Source organism: Electrona antarctica, assembly GCF_951216825.1.
Source record: "Electrona antarctica genome assembly, chromosome: 6".
Classification (NCBI taxonomy): Eukaryota; Metazoa; Chordata; class Actinopteri; order Myctophiformes; family Myctophidae; genus Electrona; species Electrona antarctica.
In genome coordinates this window covers 23,746,938-23,769,179 of record NC_136811.1, presented here as the reverse complement: position 1 = coordinate 23,769,179, position 22,242 = coordinate 23,746,938, and the positions used below count along the sequence as shown (strand labels likewise).

The 22,242-nt window shown below is 41.6% G+C and overlaps 1 protein-coding gene across 1 annotated transcript in view; it reads right to left on the bottom strand.

The window, feature by feature from the left end:
* The window catches only part of LOC306924819 (CUB and sushi domain-containing protein 3-like), a gene marked incomplete at both ends in the record, with an annotated part of 337,974 nt that overhangs the window by 262,596 nt on the left and 53,136 nt on the right, over positions 1-22,242 (bottom strand). Inside the window, 2 exons of the mRNA XM_079503471.1 lie at positions 8,305-8,499; positions 17,674-17,786. Of these exons, the coding sequence (XP_079359597.1) occupies positions 8,305-8,499; positions 17,674-17,786 (308 nt within the window). The remainder of the gene's footprint in view (positions 1-8,304; positions 8,500-17,673; positions 17,787-22,242) is intronic.

Sequence of the window (22,242 nt, the reverse complement as noted above, 5' to 3'; positions counted from 1 at the left end):
GCTTCTTTCTGAAACAAGCCATTAACTCCTGTTTCTTTAAGGCCCTCCTCCCTAAACTGCACCTTTTTCGGACTTGGCTTGTTTTCCAGAAGCCAAGTCCCCCCCATTGTTCCCTGTCAGAAAATGTACAGTTAGCTGGATTGCTTCTAGCGTGATTGTTTAAGCGTGAGTGATAGAATGATACTATCAGCTTGCACTCCTGACTCCTCACAGTCCTGTCTTTTAGCAGCAGCCTAGCCGAGCAACGACAACAAACAATAACAAATACGGTGGGGTATGTGTCTGTTGTAGCGTGAAAAAAGAATCTATATCCGATGATGTCTGGTGAAAAGCAAACAAATGTAACTTTTGTTTCTCAACAAAAATAGGACTTTCTGGGAGGCATACTGTACAATGCAAAAAAAAAAAAACATCAAATCCCCCAAAGTCCTGAAAGAGACAGAGGGATTGCGGGATAGGGAGGAATGGAGGGAGGGAAGAATAAGCTGAGTAGGTAGGAGGGAGGGGGAGAGCATATTTCACCAACGCAATAACCCAGCCAATGCTGGGTACCAAAACCACACTGATTGATTGAGAACACACTGATTGACGAGTCACAAAGTGACACATCATCATCATCATCATCATCATCATCATCATCAGCAGCAGCAGCAGCAGTGCAATAACCTTGGCAATGCCGGGCAAGCTGATAACTTTTCTGCTTGTAATTTATGACTGACCATAAGGAAAAGCATAATAGGCCCCCTTTGATATGAAATGTATTAAGTGCATAGGCTTACACAAACAAGGAAACAATTTGGTTGGTTTTCTGAGCAAAATTCCAGTGTCTAAAAGTAAATTTTGCATTAAACACAAAGCATTGTTGTGTTGCAGAATTTTTCACGGATTACACAAAAACACAGAGGTTCCCAAACCTTTCAGCTCAAGATCCAAAATAGTGAAATCAGTCCATCTACAAGCTTACAACATGTAACATAACGGCCCGTTGATCTTCTCTTTTGGTAATTTTTAAAGTGGTTTGTTTTTTTGAGATACTATGTTTTGCACCCTGTCTGTTCGTCTGTGTCTGTGTGTCCATCTGTCTGTCTGTCTGTCTGTGATCAGCTAATCTCCTGCACTGATAGCTTGCCCGCAGTGAAACTGTGCACACACACTCCCTGAGTCCCTGGATACCAAAACAGAACATCTGGCCTGAATTTTTCACACAAGCCTGTTATAGCACCTGTTATAGCGCATCTCTAAAGTCATTGTTATAATTAAACAAAATGGTAATTTCAGATTTTTCCTATTCCATCCTGATTGGTTTCCAAAGTTTGCAGGAGTGCTCTGCACACAGCGTGTGATTGCCGTGAAATTTTGCACGCACACTGCTACTATAGGCAGAGGAAGACATGCCACTTGAACATTTTGAAATCAGCCTCATGGTGGTGCTATAACAGGCCAATGTGTTTTTAGTTTACCTATAACTGCACCGATCTGTGTGAAACTTTGTATGCACAATCCCTAGAGGCCAAGGAAAAACTATGCTCTGCATTTTTCACATCTGCCTTTTATAGCGCCACCAGGAGTGTATCCAAATTTCACACACATCGGTACACATGATCTCTATAGTCATGTGATCAAGGCAGATCTGTTAGATTTTGTATATTCCATCCTGATTGGCTAAGATTGACATCTAAAGTGTGCAGGAGTGGCTGGTTTTGACCAAAATGCCGAACAAATGAGAAAAGCTTCTATTCTCTCATTTAAAAACCATCATCATTTGGGCACAGGGAGATTTCTTGAACCATGATTGCAGATAATAAACCACATATAACTCATTCATTTCTAAAAAGCAGCAGCCAATTTAAAATACTAGACCTGTACGTGCCCGTCAGTCGGCCACCGGGCTACTTGGGAACGATGCAACTTGGGAACGATGCAACTTGGGAACCTAATGATATACGTTGTCATAGCACCCGTTTTAACTGTCAGCCGGTGTCCCACATGGAGATCTGTGTATGTGCCTGTGTGCCTGTGTGTGTGAAGACTGCAAACTGAAAAGTGTACTTGGCAATCAATTCGGCCCACTGGCAGAGCCTGATTGGTTGAGCCTCAATTGGCTGAGGCAGAGGCTGGAAATTGCACAGGTAAATGGAGTTGGCCTCATTAGGCCCACTGGCAGAGCCTGGCCCAGGTGAAAGGAGTTGGCCTCATTAGGCCCACTGGCAGAGCCTGACCAGAGCCTTTTGTGGTGGTTCTGGAGAACCGTGGGTTCGGACTCTATCGAGATGTGGCGCATTTATAGTAGGATGGAAGACAATGAAGTAGATAGTCTTTGGACACACTTCATTATTCTGAAAAAGTCTGACTTTTTGGCGGCTTTGTTGAGAGCTGCATCTATAAAGGGTGAATTATCAATCAGCACAGTGCTGTCTCAGGTACAGGAAAATACATCACAGCTTGGGCATATGCAATGGCTTAAATGGCTGCAACTGTATAATGCATGATAGCTTTCATACTGTATGCCTGCGGTAAACTGCTATCTTGCGCTCTATTGGGACACATTACAATATTTGAGGTATGACCTGCCAACAAGGTTTAGCGGCATAAAGGAGGCACTGAATGCCAGGGAATGCATTTCTTAGCGAATCATTAGAGCACGCTATGGCCTATGGATTTAAAGAGGAAGGATCATTCTCTTCATAAAATTATGGCACAGGAGAAAAAAAAGAAAAGACAGTGGTGAGGATTAGAACTGCTTTAGTGGAGCTCATTTACATCCTCAGCATCAGCAATCTAATGCTACTTGAGGAGGGATTAAGCTGCTCTTCCCATGACTTTGATCAGATATACCACACTTGTCTCTCAGCTGAGGAAATATTCACCCCCCAGGATAGACAGGAAGGAACCCATGTAACATTTTCTATGCTACCTCAGGTTTTTCCTTTGTATGAATCCTAATAATAATGCAACTTATTTATAGAGACGGGGAGTTCGTCAGGAAACCACCGTGAGTCCTCAGCGAAAGAGTTGCAGGGGGGTGTTGTCAAAAAATGTGTTTCATAAAAAGCGGCCTCCTGGCAGGTCCATGTGAAAACGGAGGCGGACGGACGGACGGACGGACGGACGGACAGACGGACTGGCGGACAGACGGACTGGCGGATGGACGGACGGAGGGACAGACGGACGGACGGACGGACGGAGGGACGGACGGACACAGGGACGGACGGACGGACACAGGGACGGATGCAACCGGGTGCAAAACATACTCTCCCGATGCCTTCGGCCTGATGGAGACAATTATGACAAACCTGTGTTAATCACATCATAATAGACAATATTTAACACTATAAGTGCTTCATGTTCATCATGTTTTTAGTTCTGTTTTAGTTTTTATCAAATGTTTTAACAAAATGACTCCCTATTACTGTATTATGCACAGAAATGCTGCCTAGCTCAAGGATGGGCACACGTTTCCAATTAACTCTCGTTTTAATTGGGAGGATATATTTGCACAAGCTTGTTAGCCACAAAGCAAGTCGTAGCATAATAACATTTTCCCCACTGCTCATGTTGACAGGGACTTCTCGTTCTCACTAGACAGAAAGGCAGAGCAGTCAGAAATAACACTGTTTATAGTCCAGTCATGTTAGCAGACATGGAAGTGCTGGTGTAAAGGAAGGACTTTTTTTCCCCTTTTTCTCTGAGAGCTAATTGTACGGTGCTGCTGGATAAGACCAGCAGCAGGAATGACAGTGTATCAATATGCCGTATTCTCATGTTAGCACTGCTGGCTGTCTGGCTTAATGAATGTCCACCGACAATCTGGAATTGAAATAGGCTCCGGGGACGGACAGTAACTGTTCATGATTAGAATACCCATTAATTCTCAGTCTCCCTCCCCCTCTGCTCTGTTTATTTCACTCTGTCAATCTTTCATTCTTTATTGTCATGCATTGTCATCCATCTCTCCCTCCAATTTTCTCTGTGGAATGGGCAAGCCTCCCCAGGAATAAACAGGACAAATGTAATTCTTTATTCATTATACAAACGGTCAGAAGGGCCAGGAGTGGTTGTAAGAACCATACACAGCCAAAGCACTGGGTGGAACCAAACACACTGTCTCAGCCACAGTAGTTGGTATAAGAACCATGCACAGCCACAGCAGTGGGTATAAGAACCATACACAGCCACAGTACTGATAAGAATCACACAACAGCCTCACAGTCACAGCACCTCCTCATGCTCATCGCCGTTCCAATTTCCAACCAGGATTCACTGCAGGTCAGCCAATGTGGTTGCACTAATTTGGTAAGGTCAGTGGTTCTCAAACCTTTCAATCTTTCAATGGCAACGATCCACCAAATAGCTACCCCCCCCCCCCCCCTACCAGGAAATCACGAAAATGTTGCAGCACTATTTTGGCTGATAAATTTGTTGTGAAATTTTGAAGACAATAATGCCAGCATTAGCATTGTTTAGCACTGTCCTATGCAGATGGATGTCACTTTGATGACCAGCTATATGAGGTGGTCCTATCTGCAGTGGGAAATGAAACTACTCAAGTACAGTCGTATTGAGCTGGGGCTACATGCAATGGAGAAGTGGTGGCACTAGCAGGTGAAAGGGACAGAGATAGGAAACCAGGATGACACATGTGAGCGGGGGAGGGATAGATGAGGGGCAGAAGTGTAGGGAGAAGGTAGGGGGTGATGGGAGATTTGAGAAAGGTTTGGTATCGTGTATGGTGCTGGAAACATTCAGCCACCAAGAGAATGGGCAGGTTCTCTGAGGAAAAGAGATCAAAGGACCATCTGCCCACGCAGCCCACATAGAGGAGTCTGGCCCGATCATCCAGAGGGGAGAGTGTGGCTCAAGTAGGGCCTGGAACTGAAAAGGAGGGCTGTCTTCTAGCTTGTGGCAACAGAGGCTCACACTGAGACGGAACAGAATCTTCCATCGGCAGCTTTCTGTCGCAGACCATTCATCAAATGCTGAAAACGATTTCTGAACAATTTTACCCCACAATATTCTGTGGCGTTGGCATGAACAGTCTGACTTTTACTACTGAAAGGGTGTGCGTGCGTGCGTGCGTGCGTGCGTGCGTGCGTGGAGGGGGTGCATGATTACAGTATTACTCTATTTGGTTGTGTTTGCCTCTGCAAACCTCAGAGGCTGAAAGATCAAGATCAAAATACAGATTAACCTGCTTGACTTAACTTGAGAAGCAACATACTGTATGATTCAACGGTGCCTGATGTTACAGTGTGCATATCTAAATGGAGGGCTGCTCATTAAGTCTCAGTCACTGTCGAGGTGCTGAGCAAAGCACTGGGACATTATTTATTGTTTATTGCTTATCTAGATCCCCATTAGCTGCCACACATGCGAGCACTTACTCTTACTGGAGTCCACAACATAAAAATGAAACATGGCACCACTTACTCTTACTGGAGTCCACAACATAAAAAATAAACATTTGTAGCCTATATAACATCCGTACTAATGCTGTACAAAACTAAATAAACTAAACTAAACAAAATAATACTTACAGTGCCTACATAACTATATTTCGCATGTGTTATGCTAACCTGCATAAAGCAGCAACCCAAAAGCAGTTTGCTATACAGCGAATTCAGCAGTATAAAGTACAGCCATAAGAAAATCAAAGACTGACAATGTATGATCAATGAAACTTTCAATGTCGTATAGCAATGATTTTTTGGGACGTGCCTATTGTAACATCAACATTGCAAGACTGAGGGCACAACCTCAAAGTAATGCTCAAGACACTATAAGAAAAATCTCCAGTGGAGGAAAAAGGAGTAGCCTAGATATAGGAATGTCTTTTATCTCTTCTCGATAGACGAATGCCCTGTAGCTACGGTGTCGTTGTATTCACGCGGTGCCGCTTATTGACACCGCAGTTATGATTGCCGCTTGGCAGATTCGTCTATAAAAACTTCTGACTAACCTCAGCCCATTTCTCCAATATGTAGTAAGAGATTAGAAACTGTCTTTTAAAACACCTCACTCTCCATCCATCCAACGTAAATCTGCTAACCCCGATAAAGCAACACCAGTCAAACGAACAAATGGCAATCACACAGCATGTTCAGGTTAGTTTGAGTCAAAGACATGCAATGTCCTCCACACACATCAAGGATATAATGCTTGGCGGCTTTGTCACAAAAGCTCACTGATGGAAATCTCACATGGGAAATATCTATTGCTTTAAATTGAAATGTTAAGAGTGGATTATTCACATGACTGCCATGTCTGATCCTATCAACACAGAGTGCAGGAGGGAAAAAAAACCACCAGGTCACAGAAGGAGAGCCAGTCAGCCAATCAGCCATTCATCATGCGGTTGCTGTCGGGTGGAAACCTTGTATGTCCAAAACGGTTACTTTTCAGGAAATAGGGGGTAAAAAGAACCTGTGTTTCAATGGATCCAATGTAGTCATGAGCTCTTAATAATAGGTTTATCCTTTTGATTGGTAAAATATTTCTAAAACCCATAGACAGACTTCATCCCTTTCAACCTGGCGTCCCTCATTATAGATGAACATTTTTAAATAGTTGATCTATAGGCCTATATAAGCTCACGACGCATCACATCGCGACGTACTGTGAGCTTGTAGTTTGTCTACTTTTTCTTTACACTCATTCAGCACAGTATAAAATAGAGCGTTCATTTATGAAAAGGTTTCTGCCTGACAGCAACAATATAAGATCTAATTATTTTGTCTTTGGGCTCTGGATGGTTGTACCTAAATGCTTGCCAGGAAACATCACCTACTCACTACAAGGGCTCATGACTCGTATATTTTATACCAGATTAGGTTTGAACACAGTGTGCAGCACATTTTGAGGTTCAATTTGGAAAATGTAGAAAATATGTTGATGCCTGGATGTTCTACCTTCGTTTGACACTATCTGATGTTTTCCAATAATGTGGACTGTAACCCCCGAAAGTGGTCAATATGGTCCGATGTAGTATGTCCAGGATTTTTCAAAACTGCAGACTCTACAGCTTTCTAAGCCCTTTTCGTCAGAAGGGTTCAGGCGTGATGCATCATTGGTCGGCATACCACTGTAGCTGAGGTGCCAAGTTTTACATCATTCCTTAAGCATTTAGAATGCTGACACGTGTAAAAGTATTGAACCTCCTGCTTGGTTCTGTGCGGGAAGAGTGCAGAAAATCAAATGGTCAGTAACGGACATCTTGTACAGGTCGATGGTATCAAGAATTATTTATAACTGGAAAAAACATCCTGACCTCTGCAGATCTGGGGAGGGGCAGGAAAGTAGCTGGATGCTGGCTAACTTCATAAACAGTCAGATCGTAACAACCGTGGGTGCAACAGTTGATCAAACAAATCAATTAATCAACTATAAAAAAACAATACATTTGAATAAAATAGCAGTCGCAAAAATAGCTGATCTGTAAAGTCACAACATGGCGCGATGCCATTGTCACAACGTTGTCAGATTCAGTTAATTATAAAAAACCCATTATCGCATTGCAACTTTTCAGGAATAGAAAGCCTGCAGTTTCTATTAGCTTGGTTTCCCCATAGATGATGTCACTGGTGGACGAGTTTCTGAACTGACCACAGCCCTCCTATGAGACAGACTGAGTAGTACAAATATGTGGTATTTTATCATGGACATTAGTGAAGACCAATTAGCCCTTCGCTAAGTCCCTCCCCAACCCGTCCCCAACCCCCAACCCATCCCATTGAGATGCATGTTAAATGATGGGGTTTCTCCATATAAATAATGGATCATTTCAGAAGCAAAACCTTCAAAATGTCTTCTAAATCTAGTCAACCAGGTATGCAGTAGGCTATACACTGGGCAAATGTGCATGACATTATTTAAATAAACTAGAAATATGAGGACATGACAGAGAGAAATCAACTTTTAACGACCGCCCGACAGGAGTTTTCATTTAGACTACGGTCATTAGTATTGCCATCACCTGGGTGGGTAAATTTCCCAACGTTAAGCCATGTACTGTATATGTTCAACAACACAGCCATGCAAAATAACACTGACAGCTATGAGGTGGCAAAAGCTTGACCTTGAGTTGCTAAACTATTTGGATTGGCATTGGACAATCGCTTTTTGGGGTGGGATCTAGCGAAGGGCTAATTATATGAAGATTGAAAAGTGGTGAAGTTGTCCTTTAATATAAAAATCGATAGAATAATCAGTTGGAAAATAATTGATATTTGCGGCCCTTTATAAAACATTATCTCATACTGTTATATAAGGTCTAAAGGAGAGCCTGTGAGAGAGAAAAAACGTCCTCACCTCTGCAAATGGGGACAGGGAAGTCCCACACGGACACGCCAGCTGAGTTGGCGACGCAAGTAAGAAGGGAGTGTCCGTCCAGGACATACCCGGTGACACATCGGTAGCGGATCTTGTCCCCTACGTTGAACTGTGTTCCATTCAGAATACCTTTGGGTGGAATACCAGGATTTCCACACGAGCTGCTTCGCAACTCTGAAAAGGAGAAGAGTATAGTAGTTAGAATACCGATTCTTGTTATAATGCAAGCCCACCATTAGTATACTCTTATGTTATGACTTCACCTCTGGAACAGAGGTACAGTAGAATATTCATCGACTGTCCAGATGTCCACCTTTGTCTACACTGACCTGTCCATGGGAACATTTGTCTATAAAACGTTTTGAGTATACACTATTTCTGGTACACTTGACTAACGTCCACAGACACTGCACTGGATTGTCAGTCCTGGTGTGTGTAAAGGTATGTGTGTGCGCGTGTGCATGCCCAGACCCAGCATGCTACAAAAAAGAGAGGTGAGCACAATTGACTATTGACAACACCCGCCGATCAACAATTCTAGACCAAATCAAACATCCCTATGGACTACAGATCCCATAGAATGACAAAAATGAAAATAAACAGCATAACTTTTGGAAAAGTGAGAAGAAAAAACATGTTTCCTCTATGCCAGTGGTCAGCCAACAACAGATTGATTAGTCAACACACCGAGGAACAATGGATGAGGGCTGACAATGTTCTTTATTTATATGTTCACAGGAAAAGATGAGGAAAGGCAGATGGAGACTGTAATGATTTAGTTTGTTTCTTAATAATTCATCATGATTATCCCTATGTGCTGTGGAGGTATATAAATCTTATATACCTCATAAATCAACATTTGATTAAGCTTATGACCTTCAGTGAAGACATGCTTCACATGAGAAGATCTGTATTGCATGCACACACACACACAACACACACACACACACACACACACACACACACACACACACACACTTTTGAATTTTCTTCTAAACACACTTTGTTATTCTACCTACAGATTTTTTCCAAATCACATGATAGATAGATGTGATATGCAAGTGAGGCATTATATAGGAAAATATGCAAAAACATATATATATGAAAAAAGCTACTACTGTGGAAGGGTTATCATATATTTATTTACTTATATTGATCCTATAAACAATTGGACCTAATGTAGGTCCAATTTTGGAGCTCTGGCTCATGGACTAAGAAGAACTAAAAAGAACTGAACCGGTTCCCATTGGGAACCAACCGGTGGAAAAGGGGTCACAGAGAAAACCCCAGACCAGAGACAATCCACTGAATGTTCAAAGTTCAGGTTGTATGGGTGTAATTGAGGTCATAAAACATAAAAGAAAAAGAAAAATTAAAAATAAATGAAAATGAATTTCATGAAACCTTTAAACAAATCAGATTCCAATCTGGATGTGGCACAGATCTGATTCAGACTGGATTTGGCTACCAGCGTAAATGGGGCTTAAGTGTATCTGCCTGAGACGATTAAGGTCAAGGACATGTACATGTAAGGACATAAGAGGACAGTTAGCCCTGGTCGGTCTGTTCCATAGTGTGTTGGCATTATGTTACTGTTAAAACACTCGTATTATGTAGCCCAATATCAAGAGTGGCAGAGAGAGCCCCAATGCAATGCAAATGGACACGACACAAGCAATTTGAGAAAACATATTTACGTGTGGTAAAATAAACGTGGCATTTCACAAAAATGCTTCAACTTGAAAAACGAAACACGCAAATACATTGATAAAGCACACATACAGTAAGCTACAGTTAGAAGAGTGCTGCAAACTCAGATAAGTAAATTGAGAAATTCTGCAACCGCTCACAACACAACGGTGAACGGATGTATCAGAAACACCCGGGAGACATTATGCTGAATAAGAGACTGTTCCACCATAAATGGGTCATGTTTGCCTATAGTAATAAAGCTACAGTACTATACAGTATTGAAATGTTCTCTTGTAGTCTTGCAGTAATACAGACATACTCATCCCTCCACGCCATACCACAAAGTGACTTGGCCAGTCCTTGTGCCTGCAGCCATCAGGCTACACAGCCATGCCTTTTCTCTCTGGTTCTCAGAATTTGCACCACTTTTCTATATAATATGTAATATGTGTCGTCAAATTGCTCCATGTTTTTCCGCATTTTGTGTCTTAATTGTCAACAGCTAATTTCTTAAATGTTAAATGTTCTCAATATTATGTTCTTTATGTTGTGTAATGTTTTAAAGAAATTCTAGATTTTTTTCATCAGGGTAATGAGGCCTGGAGAGTTGAGTTTGGCAGCTGACTATCAATACAATCTAATTAGTCTCAAACGATGTTGATGTTCTTTTAACAGGAATATAAAACTTCCTTCTGTCCACCAGCTTGATACTGATCATGCAGTCAAGTGTAATTATTATTTTGCTATCTGGGCATCAGCTAATTGAAATGGGCCAGGTAAGGACAAAAAGTACAAAATGTTCTTGGACACACATGTGTGTGTGTGTGCGCGCGCGCGCGCGTGCGTGTGTGCGTGCGAGAGAGAGAGGGAGAGAGAGAGAGACTGGCGGCTAGCCTGTGTGTGCACATAGACTAACACATTTAAGAGCTGAATCTGATCAAAGTTGATTTTGTTGACCGTGGTCATTTTTTTCAAATGTTCATTTCCAGGAATCATTTACTAATTCAATTACTAATCCACTTTACAGTGCAGATGCTTATATACAGATCCTCCATATGCTTATACGGATCCGATCCATATGCCAATTCCAGGCAAATGCAATATTAATCCCCTGTCATCAACTGGTGGCTGTTTATACAGTATTTACAGGCAAGATTAAATAGTGACAGACCATGGAGGGAGGAACAAAGGAGTACAAGAAGAACAGGCAGTGCAACAGTACCTCAGATCACCGTATATATGCAATCCTATATATTCATGATTGTTTTTTTTATTATATATTACTGATTTATGTAGTCAGATTCCGTGTCCATGCACCCCCAGGAAGCGCTGGCACAGCATGCTCTCTGGCAACATAAAACAAACATCTCGCAGTTGGGAATTATCGGGGGGCCTCTGTAATTCAAATACATTTGTTTGAGAAACCAAATTGGTGGAGTTCAACGAGATGTGACTTCATTTAACATATCAAAGACTATCTAAATATCTACAAACCCGACACCGTGGCCCGTTTACAATGTTGAGGAGAACCCTTACTTAGTATTGCAGCACACTGCACTGCCGAGATGAAAACATTCACATCAAGAACATCTCCACCAGACAGATCATCAAATGGTCATGGTCCAACGTCACATTTAATCAGAGGCCATTGACAAGTCTCTGTGACTGAAAAAACCTTTTGAAAAGAAAAAAACCTTTCACCACAAGCCATTAAAATCAGATTACAATATTTGTCTACGTCTACCTTGAAAAGATGTTGATGGTGATTGGAGAATAATAAAGGGAAAGCATGCTGGATCTATTTAACCACGTAAACCCTATATAGTTAATTGACCGGGATCGCAATACATTGTGAGCTTGTAGATCTGCTACACTGTGTGAAAAGAGGAGTTAACGGGCAATTATGGGCACTGTATTTTGCCCAATGCATGCCAATACATATTTATATAATGAGAACTCGTTATAGATACTCAATAACTGAGATTAGTCTTTCAGGATTGACAACTACAAGATTTACCCATGTAGGCCTACATACAAAAATGATTGAACCATATGTCTGAATTTTGATGGTTGTTCACAGTTCTTTTATGTTTTTCTTTTCCTTTAAAAATCTCAACCTATAATTTCAACGTTGCCTTTCAGCAATGTCATTTCATCACATAGAAAGAGGAATTATCAGACATTCATGTTATAATCATCAGACTTCTGGCTATGCATGAGAGAGCTGCATAGAAACAAAGAGCAGCTTTGGCAACCCAACGTTTTGAGAAACGCACCCCAGGTCACTAATTAAAAAGTAATGGATGCATCCCAGCTGTAATTATACCAGCACTGATTCAATGCCCTTTGGTGTATGGAAAGCCATACCTAATGAGTCAGAGGCAGACCTTTGAATTAATTCAAAGTACATATTGCAAATAATCTGAAGCCGTTCCTTCAGATATAGCCATCTGTATACTCATAAACCTGAGCTCACTACAGCTAGTTACTCTTCTATATAGGGGAGTGGGGGTACTCTGAACAAGAGCCTCTGAACGAACAATGAATTGGGGTTTCAACTTTTATGAGTCTAAAGAATCCTCTAAAGAAATCAAGGATTTTATATACCGCATTAGCCCAGAGCTGTATGCCCGTCTGCTGGACCCTGAGTAAATTGTTGATATAACTCAACCTTGAGAACAGCTGCTGCCCAGTACCAAGGGGCTGATGCTAAACTTCACGACACTAGCAAAACAAACTTAATAGCAGGGAGAAGCAAACAATGTTAATTCATGCTGGGTGGTGGCTCTTAACCTGTTGTAACATCTTTAACCATCAATAAACTAAAGTTGAACCCACTGTACATGATACTAAACCCCCCAGCAGCAAACAATTCACATGATTCCAGGGAGGAGAGAGATAAAGCTACAATCCATGTAGCTTTACAGATATATCTTGCGCCACCCCTTACCCCTTATCCCAAAACTTATTTGCCATTTTTTACTATTTTGAAAAACCTTTAAAGTAGTTCAAATAGCCGATCTACATGCTCACAACGTGTCGATGTAGATCGGCTAGTTGAACATTTAAAAATGTTTTTCAAAATAGTAAAAAATGGCAAATAAGTTCAGGGATAAGGGGTAAGGGGGGCTACACTACCTGTATCAGAGAGAGAATACTAGAGATATATGCAGCTACTAGTCAAAAAGTCACAGCTACTGTAGTCGAAACATAAATACAGTTGTATTCTATTCTAAACTATTATTTATTATCATAATTTTATTTAAAAACGTTTGCGAAAAGACAGCTAATCCTCCTACTTCCAGAAGTGCTTAAGGTTCTTTATTTCTCTAAATAAAGCATTTATGCAGTATTTTGTAACAGTGGCTGTATATCCAAGCATAACTTTAGGGGAAAATAAAGTACCTTCCCCAAATAACACCAGTATGCAATAGCCATTTCACACGAGAAATACATTAATTTCCTAATTATCTGAGCCAGAACTGAAGGCTGGGAGGCGGAGATTGTGTTTTTGCCCGTTTGTGTGTGCGTCTGGCAGCTGCATGTGAAACACAAATGGCTGGACAGAATCAACGGCGTAACTACTGCGACAACAAAAAGAAAAATCAATCCATCAATCAATAAAATACTGTATTATTCCACGTCAAACAACACTTTGCCCGAATGTGGTTCACCTGCACTGCACTTCACAATCCCCTCGTGGTTGACCTATAGTGCCAAATAATCCCACTAACAGTTCTCTTGATAAATTCCCTAAAAGGGAGGCGGGCACAGACCAAGTAAGGTCTTGTATAGAACGCAAATCTGTTTAAAAACCTTAAAATGATCAAAACTCAATAAACTATGTCTGTAGGATATTGCAGTGAGTGGTGATATGAGTGAGATTTCCTGTCAAATACCATAAGGGCTAACATTACAGTATATCTACAAGCTTGCTATTTTTTGCCGAAGAGCTTTAAAGTAGGCCTAGACTAGAATAAAGCGGTCCAAGTGCAGTTGCAACTCAGGTCCATTCCACTAAGACTAGAGGGTTTAAGTTGTTAAAAGCAGGGTTAAATCAGCATGGCTGTACAGTGAAATGACAGCAGCGGTGCTGTGCAATTACCTACTTTATGGTTCACATTCACCCACAGTGCACTGGAAGCGGTTTGACAAAGTCTTCATCACAGAGGTAGGGTGTGAACTTGTAAATTAGGTACTTGGTATAACCTTGGTATAACCTCAGATCACGAGCCTGGTTTCTGTTCAGTGTAGAACCCACAAAATGTTCCAAAACTGTATCTGGCCATTTGTATCTGGTTTATACTGCATTGTTCCCCCACAGAAAAGCAGAATCGAGGGCCTGGTGAGTGGTAACTTAACCATTTGGTGCACTACATGTACCATGTGCTCCTTGTGGGCACTCTCCTATCTAAGAAATAAACAAAGAAAAACATTTTAATTTGAATTAGGAAACAGTTGAAACTAATTGACTAGCCTCGTCACTGCAAGTTAGAATAAAACATATACGAAAGATTGACCAATTGATATTAACTATCTAACTTGCATCACTTGTTCATGGGTAGGCCCTATCACTATGATGCCCCTGATTAATGAGCAGAATTGTTGTTGTTTTTTTAAGCATAATACCGTTTCCATATTCACTGATTCTCTGTAGACTCTGCAAACTACAAAGCAGATGGATCCCAGGGCAGGCTAATCGGGTGGGAGATTTCTGTGAGGCTGAGCTACAATACTGCCTAATGACTGTAGCTCTTTGAAGAAGATGGAAGTTTGAGAGAGTGTCACTAGTGTTTGTGCACACATACAGTAAGCTGCATGCTGTCCCCACATGGATCCATGTGGCCTAACTGGTTAAAATGCCTGCCGAGCTGGCTTAGAGGCTGGTTGGCTGCTCAGCCGACTGGCTGGCTCATCATACGTGGGGAAAAGACCATGGACTTATATTGGATCACAAGGCAAAAAAGTAAAAAATACAATCGCACATATATCGGCATGATGCAGACACAAATCTTTCAACCGAGTGGCTAAACTGCAGGGGAGAACATGGCAAAGCATTCAGGAAGTGAGAGAAGAACAGGGTTTATGGATCATTGTATAATGGATGCAAGCAGGTTTAGACAGGGTTTACAATGTTTCTATTGCAAGGTACACATTCTTCAATGAAGGGCAACCAGATAGAATTCCCTGTAGCTGAAAGCATAATTATCATATCTCAGGCAGTGTCCCCTGGAAAGTTTCAAGGCTATATTCCCCTATTATCTCTTAGAAACACACAAAATCACTATTCCTACTAGTCTACTAAGAAGACAATGCAGTTTGACCCTTTCACGCAGAGAACAGGTCAAGGTTTTATAGCATCATACTGACAGGAGAGAGATAGCCTACTATGGACAGGAAGAGAGGTAATAGTTGGGAGGCAAAACCTAAAGCAAGTCCAAAGTGGTTTGCAATCCCTCGTGCTTGATGAAAGATTGACAGGCCAGCTGGAAATGAGATTCCATCCGGCCGTGTCCTTCTCTGTCTCCTTCATATGCATGCAGATTCAAATCCACTTAGCTGCAGTCGTGATTCAATCATCTCCAAGCCACTACAAGCGTCACACATCTAGAGTCACAAGCGTGAGCACTAACTACATATTCATGAGGATGCTATAGCAAGGTATGCAAACATAACAAGCAAGTCAGATGTGGGGTGATTTAAATGTGTTAATATGGTCTTCTACATGCAGGCATACAGGTACACTAGTTCTGGTGTACTACTGTACTGTATATACTGTATATGTGTCAATTTTATGGGTCAATAACTGAAATGGTCATCTTAATAATGGTTTTAGAATGATGCCATCTACAGAATGGTATGCTACATTGAATAAGGCATAGCTAACAAACAGAAATTGAGCATTATTTCTATACTATAAGCATACACCTTAGTACTAGGCACCTGTTTAACAATTCATACTCTCCCCTTCCTTGACTACAATAAAGCTTTCCCATATAGACTCACACCTGCATGGATTTAGCTGATATACTGTACATTATACCCTGGAAAAATGTATATATTCCCATAAGTCTCCTCTTATGTCCTCCTCATTAGCCTTCAGCAGTGAGTAACTAGAGATATGTATAGACCTCGTGTGAATAAGAATGTGATTAACATCCAAATCAGCATGAAATTCCACTGAACATTACGCCAGCGAAAGATGGGAGCCAGAGGAACAAGATACCAATAGCAGACACCCTGCAGAGACAGAGGGAGGGAGTACTGTACTGCGTGCGTGCGTGCGTGCGTGCGTGCGTGCGTGCGTGCGTGCGTGCGTGCGTGCGTGCGTGCGTGCGTGCGTGCGTGCGTGCGTGCGTGCGTGCGTGCGAGAGAGACAGAGAGAGAGAGAGAGAGAGAGAGAGAGAGAGAGAGAGCAGATGGGCAGATGGGCAGATGGATAGGGGAGACTCATAAGACCTTAGAGATAGGGTATGGTGTCAAAGGAGGGGGTAGAGGTGAATGAAGTGGATGTGAGATAGAGTGGGAGAATGAAGAAGAGGAGGAGGAGGAGTTGGTTTAGGGTCTTAGAGGATGGAGTAAGAAAGTAGAGTGACAGAAAGGACCACTGAGGGCGAGGAGAGGGAGATATAAACAGGAGAAGATGATGAGATGAGTGGATTGGAGAAGAGAGCTAATACAGCAGACAGGGCAGTAGATTAAAACAATCACACCCAAATGTGAAGTGAGCAGCGGCTTGGAGTCAAGCACAGTTGTTGACTTAAGCACAGGGGTTGTAATGACCCCTCCTTCCTGGCCTGTGTGTATGTGTGTATGTGTATGTGTATGTGTATGTGTATGTGTATGTGTATGTGTATGTGTATGTGTGTGTGTGTGTGTGTGTGTGTGTGTGTGTGTGCTGTGCGTGCGTGCGTGCGTGCGTGCGTGCGTGCGCGTGCGTGCGTGCGTGCGTGAGTTGACCCGAATGCGACCACAATTCAGCTGCAGGTCAATGGGTTGTGATGGATGTCTGTGGATATACAGACACTCGTGCTGATATAGACAAACATGGTCAAATGTTGGAGCGGCATGCGCCACTCAAAAAGGAAGGACAGATTGTCAGCCAGAGAGAGAGAGAGAGAGAGAGAGAGAGAGAGAGAGAGAGAGAGAGAGAGAGAGAGAGAGAGAGAGAGAGAGAGAGACGTCACATAAGTATAGTTCATTTAGAGAACTCCCTGCTGCACTCAGCTCTGCTTCAACACAGATACCTCCGCTCATCCATTAGTTCAAGTAATTCCCTTCACCATCTGCCGAGATGTCAAATGCACCTCTGGAGTTGCAGAAAAGGTAGGGCTTTGGGGGAAGTAATGTTGATTTGGAAAATATGAGATTAATTTGCTTAATTGAGGCAACTAATGTTTTCATAACTCAACTGTGGAAGTCTTGCAGGAAATCATAAGGGGTAGGTGTGATTAACATTTAACACCTTCCTCTCTGAAGAATAGTCGGATTGTCCATATTTTCACAGCTGGTGGATCTGTCTACTAAATCAAGAGACAGTTCATGTACAGCTCTCATGTTAATCACCAGATTTAATTGCACATTCCATTCACTGTGTGATTAAAAAGGACAAAATAATTAAGGGTAACACAGAAAAGATGAGTATGTTTTCCTTACCTTCATATGCTATCTTAAATCCATGAGCGCTTACTGCAAAGTCACTGGTAAGCCGCAGTGAAAAGATCGGGCCAGAACTGGTAACAGGCGGTGGAATTGTAAATCCAGTTAACCTGTCAAGGAAAAAAATGAAGGTCATGAATATGTGTTTTAACAGCCCCCCACCCACACCCCTCTTTTCCCATCACAATCTCACAGGCTCAGCTGCAATACAGTGAATTACTGTATTATAAAGACAAATTAAATTTCATAAAACACTTGCACTTTTCAACACAGTAAGAGTCCAACATGACATTCTCTTGGGTTGTCCTCGCTCCTTGCACCCCAAGCAATCAATATTTACTGTTACAATCAAGGCGATGTATTGAAATGTTTATAGATGCTATCAATCTGGGAACCCATTGGCAAAAAAGGAAAGACAGCGCCCTTTTTGCTAAAATAAATTATGCACAGGGGAGACAAAAAATATACAGTATAAAATATACAGCAGTGGTTCCTAAACGTTTTAGCCCGTGACCCAAAAGAGAAATTTGATGTCTCCCCGGGACCCAACCCAAGCTCAAAACACGTTGCTTCGCGCCGCATTGTGAGCTTGTAGACCGGGTAATTTCACTGCTAAATATTTGTTTTCTAATTTATAGGATTTCTTCTTTCAAATATTGCTTTTTTGGGAACGTCTTTTGAAAATGTTTTGAAATGATAATAATTAAAAACAAAAAATAACCCATAAAAATGTGTCCGCCACCCACAAATGCGTCCGGACCCAGTGTTTGGGAACCAGTGACATACAGTATAGCCTGGGTTACATTTGTTAGTCATAGCCATAGTAATACTACATTTTCAAACTTAATGCTGACTACTGATCATAAGAGCAGCCATTTTCTGTAGTTGAGCATTGTTAAACGGCTGCAGAAATATATAAGAAAAAGACAATAATGTAATGTAACCTAGGCCTACAGTGAAATGGAATCGTACAAGTGTTTAATTGGTACACCGCAGGCAGCACTGCATTAAATCCGAGAATTGCTCTAAGAATTGTGATGCAATTTGTCCACCAATAACATACTCAATACTCTACAATCAACATCCACGTCAGCACCTTTCCTATTGTTGGAGGGTTGTTGATGTTTGGCAGCTGCATTGTAACAGACTGCTTCATTGCTCCCTTTCAAATTAGGTGCGGATCCAAACAAATCCATTTGCTTTCACGACGTCGTAAACAAGATGTGTTGCGGACCATTCTTCAGCTGCGGTTGCCGATGTTCTATCGACCTTTCGAGACCCACAAACCGGGAACTGTAACAGTTAGGGATAGCAGAACTTGCACATGGGATAAAATGTCTTGTTCTCAATTGCCTTCTTGTTTTCTATTGCCTGTTTTGTCGTCATTTGTCTTGTTGCGACTACATCTCTGCTTGACAATAAGCCACGTGAATGATGTCTATAGCATGCCTCATGTAAAATAAAAAAACTCCCTCTGTGACAGCAAAGCAAGAGGGTGCTGTATTTACAACTTCAATAGAGTTTCCAATTACAGCACAGTGAACTGTGCTGCCCCAAGCAGTAAATAATTATTCTCTGTTGCAGGTACTGCACAGTATGCCAAGATACAACCATCAGTCAATTCCTAGATGTATTTTGGACACATCTTATATGGAAAAAGGACTTTAGAACTTTGACAGTGTTTGGAGTATTTCACACAGGTACACAGTGCACACAAAGATGTTGCTACTGATAAATTCTCCGCAAGTCAACTGTTGTAGACTTACTCATTCAGGAAGTCTAGATTTATCATCAGAATCTTGGAGCAGTCTTTAGATGAGGTCTAGTGAATCCAAGCACTGCTACTCGTTTCCCTATATATAATTTTGTTCCCATGCCTTTTCACCTTTAGCCCTCCATCTCTTGTCTTTCTCTTTTGTGGTTGCTTGCATCAACAGCGAACAGCAAGGCCATCTCGTTTTCTTTAACAATGCAGCCTATCTCCCAGCACTGTTCTAACAGGCAAAGGGATAGGGGGCTACAAAGGGCTGTCTCCACGTGGGACTTATACATTTTCAATGAATTATAGTTTGATGTCACGCTGTGTTGTCTTTAGAACTGCCCTCCATACCTCAAGTTGGAGGGTGCGGGGGATCCACGGGGAACTAATTATTGGCCGAGCAGAACTGAAAAGAACAGAAGAGTCAGTGGCAGCCACGCAGAGAGGAGGTCGATGTGACCCACCAAGATTGCACAGTTGCACACTATGATGCCAAACAGCACTGTGATGCGATGGCTGCAGTATACAAAGTGGGCCGCATAGGGCTTCGATTGGACACCATAGAATGAATTTTGTCCACTAAACTGTAAAAGCTAATTTAATTTTAGGGCATGCAGCTGCAGGACACAGGAAAGTCAGAGAATAGAAAGCAGAGAAAGAGGGCAGACTGCTATCTGAAAATGCATTTCCACAATCAAATGATTCAAGCATTTTATGAAACCTGATAAACTAAATGGATATTTTACTTACAAGATAATTGGGTCATTTCATCGTCTACTCTGGCTTTTGTGAGCACCCTGACAGTTTTTAAATGGCTTGATTCAGTATTTAAATATTTGATATTAATTTAATCAGACACACCCCCTTCTTATACAAACCTATTGAAACTTCAAACTCCATTTTAACCATGATAGATTAATCGAAAACACCCATCCTTGGTTCTGGTGGCTCATAATACGTAAGGGGGCCATGTTTTAAAAATGTTATGTTTTTTTACTTTGTTTATTACATTTTTAATTTCTTGTTTTTTTTTTGTTTGTTTTTTTCATTTTCCAAATAAAGTATTTAGAAAAATGCACATAAAGTGCACAAAGATCCGCACACCGTCTGCACTTGCCTGGGCCGTGGCCCAGCGGTCCAGGCAGCAAGGCACATAAGCGGCCTAGCTGGCAGTGCATTGCGGGATCGAGTTCCGTTCCCGACAAACTTTGCTGCGTGTCGCTCCCTGTCTCTCCCCCCCTGTTTCCTTTCGATCTACACTGTACTCACTGTAGGCCCCCAATGAATATCTATCTATCTATATGAGAAAAAAACAGCCCCCTCACGTCACTTATTATGAGTGCAGTGTGAGTCACGAGAACCAAGGACGAGAGTTTTTGATGAATCTATCATGGTGAAAATGCAGTGAGTAAAATGAAGTTACAATGGGTTTGTATACTGTAGGAAGGGGGCATGTCTGATAAAATTAATATCAAATATCTAAATACTGAACTTTTTTTTTTCTTTCCATCAGCTATTAGCCATTTTGATGGCTAACAATTCAGTGGATTAGAAAAACAACAACTAGGAATGTGCCTTTAGGTTAGAATACTATAGCACAGTGAGGGAAGTAAATATGTCCTGTAAGCAATGGTTACTGTATGTGTGGTACTGTATGCAGTGGTGGACGTGCTTTCAAACACTGCCAGGAATACTAAGGAGAGGATAAAGACCTCACTGTCTTTTTTTCCCCCTTTTTTTAAGGGGCGCTATCCCCTCCTATATTCAGCTATTAGTGTAGATTTTCGTCTTACACAAAACATTAAATTCCCATTGACAATGCATGGAGAATGTACGTCATATGGACGAGCAAATCGGCAACTTTCGTCCTACACAAATATTAAATTCCTATTGACAATGAATGGAGAATTTACCTCATAGGCCTATGTGTCTGTGCAAATTGGTATTATTTGTCCTACACAAATGACAATTTGACAATGAATGGAGAATTTGCGTCATATGTGTCTGAGCAAATCGATCAAGACAAATCAAGGTGTGCCGAGGTACTCTTTTGGTTTGCATTGCAGCAACACAGGCACAGCACACAAGGCTGGACTAGAAGAGGAGGCATGGAGGAGGCATGGAGTATATCCTTTATTTACTTTTAGTGAGTCTCTGCCAAAGATACTGTAAATGAATAGGACCTTTTGTGAGTACTGTCACGTGGCGTGATATTATTGTAATTGAAACCCAGGGTTTTGAGTTTGTAACTGGCCTTGGACCTTGGATTCCAAGGGCCTTATGACTTAATTGTCTGACAAACAATAAACAGACCAAATGGATCCACTGACATCCACTGTCACCTGTTGCCAGGGGAACAGGTGCAAGAGGTGAACTACTGGAAAATGTCCTTAACAAAAAAACAAGAAAAGAAAAAGAAACATATTATTTCAAACAAAATCACACTTCCAATTGAGCTTTGAGTCCTGAGTCTGAGGACGACATATTTAATGTGAGATTAGACCCTATAGGGAAACTTCATGCAGGACCATTTCTGGTTCTTGAAGTATGAATTTAAGAAGGAAAAAGCAGAGCACTTCCATGCATCACAGTCAGGAAATGCATACGATTAGAATATATGCCCCATTTCTTAAATGGATAGGTAATTGTAGCATAATATTTCTGGACCTAGAAATCTCTTTTCCCCCACTCACTCCACTCAAGGGGACTTGGCTATTCTGAGAATAAACCACGATTTTCTGCGGGCTCATTGTAACAACACTCAGTGTTTATCTTGCAAATCTAGTAGTGAACTAGTGCAGTTCTGA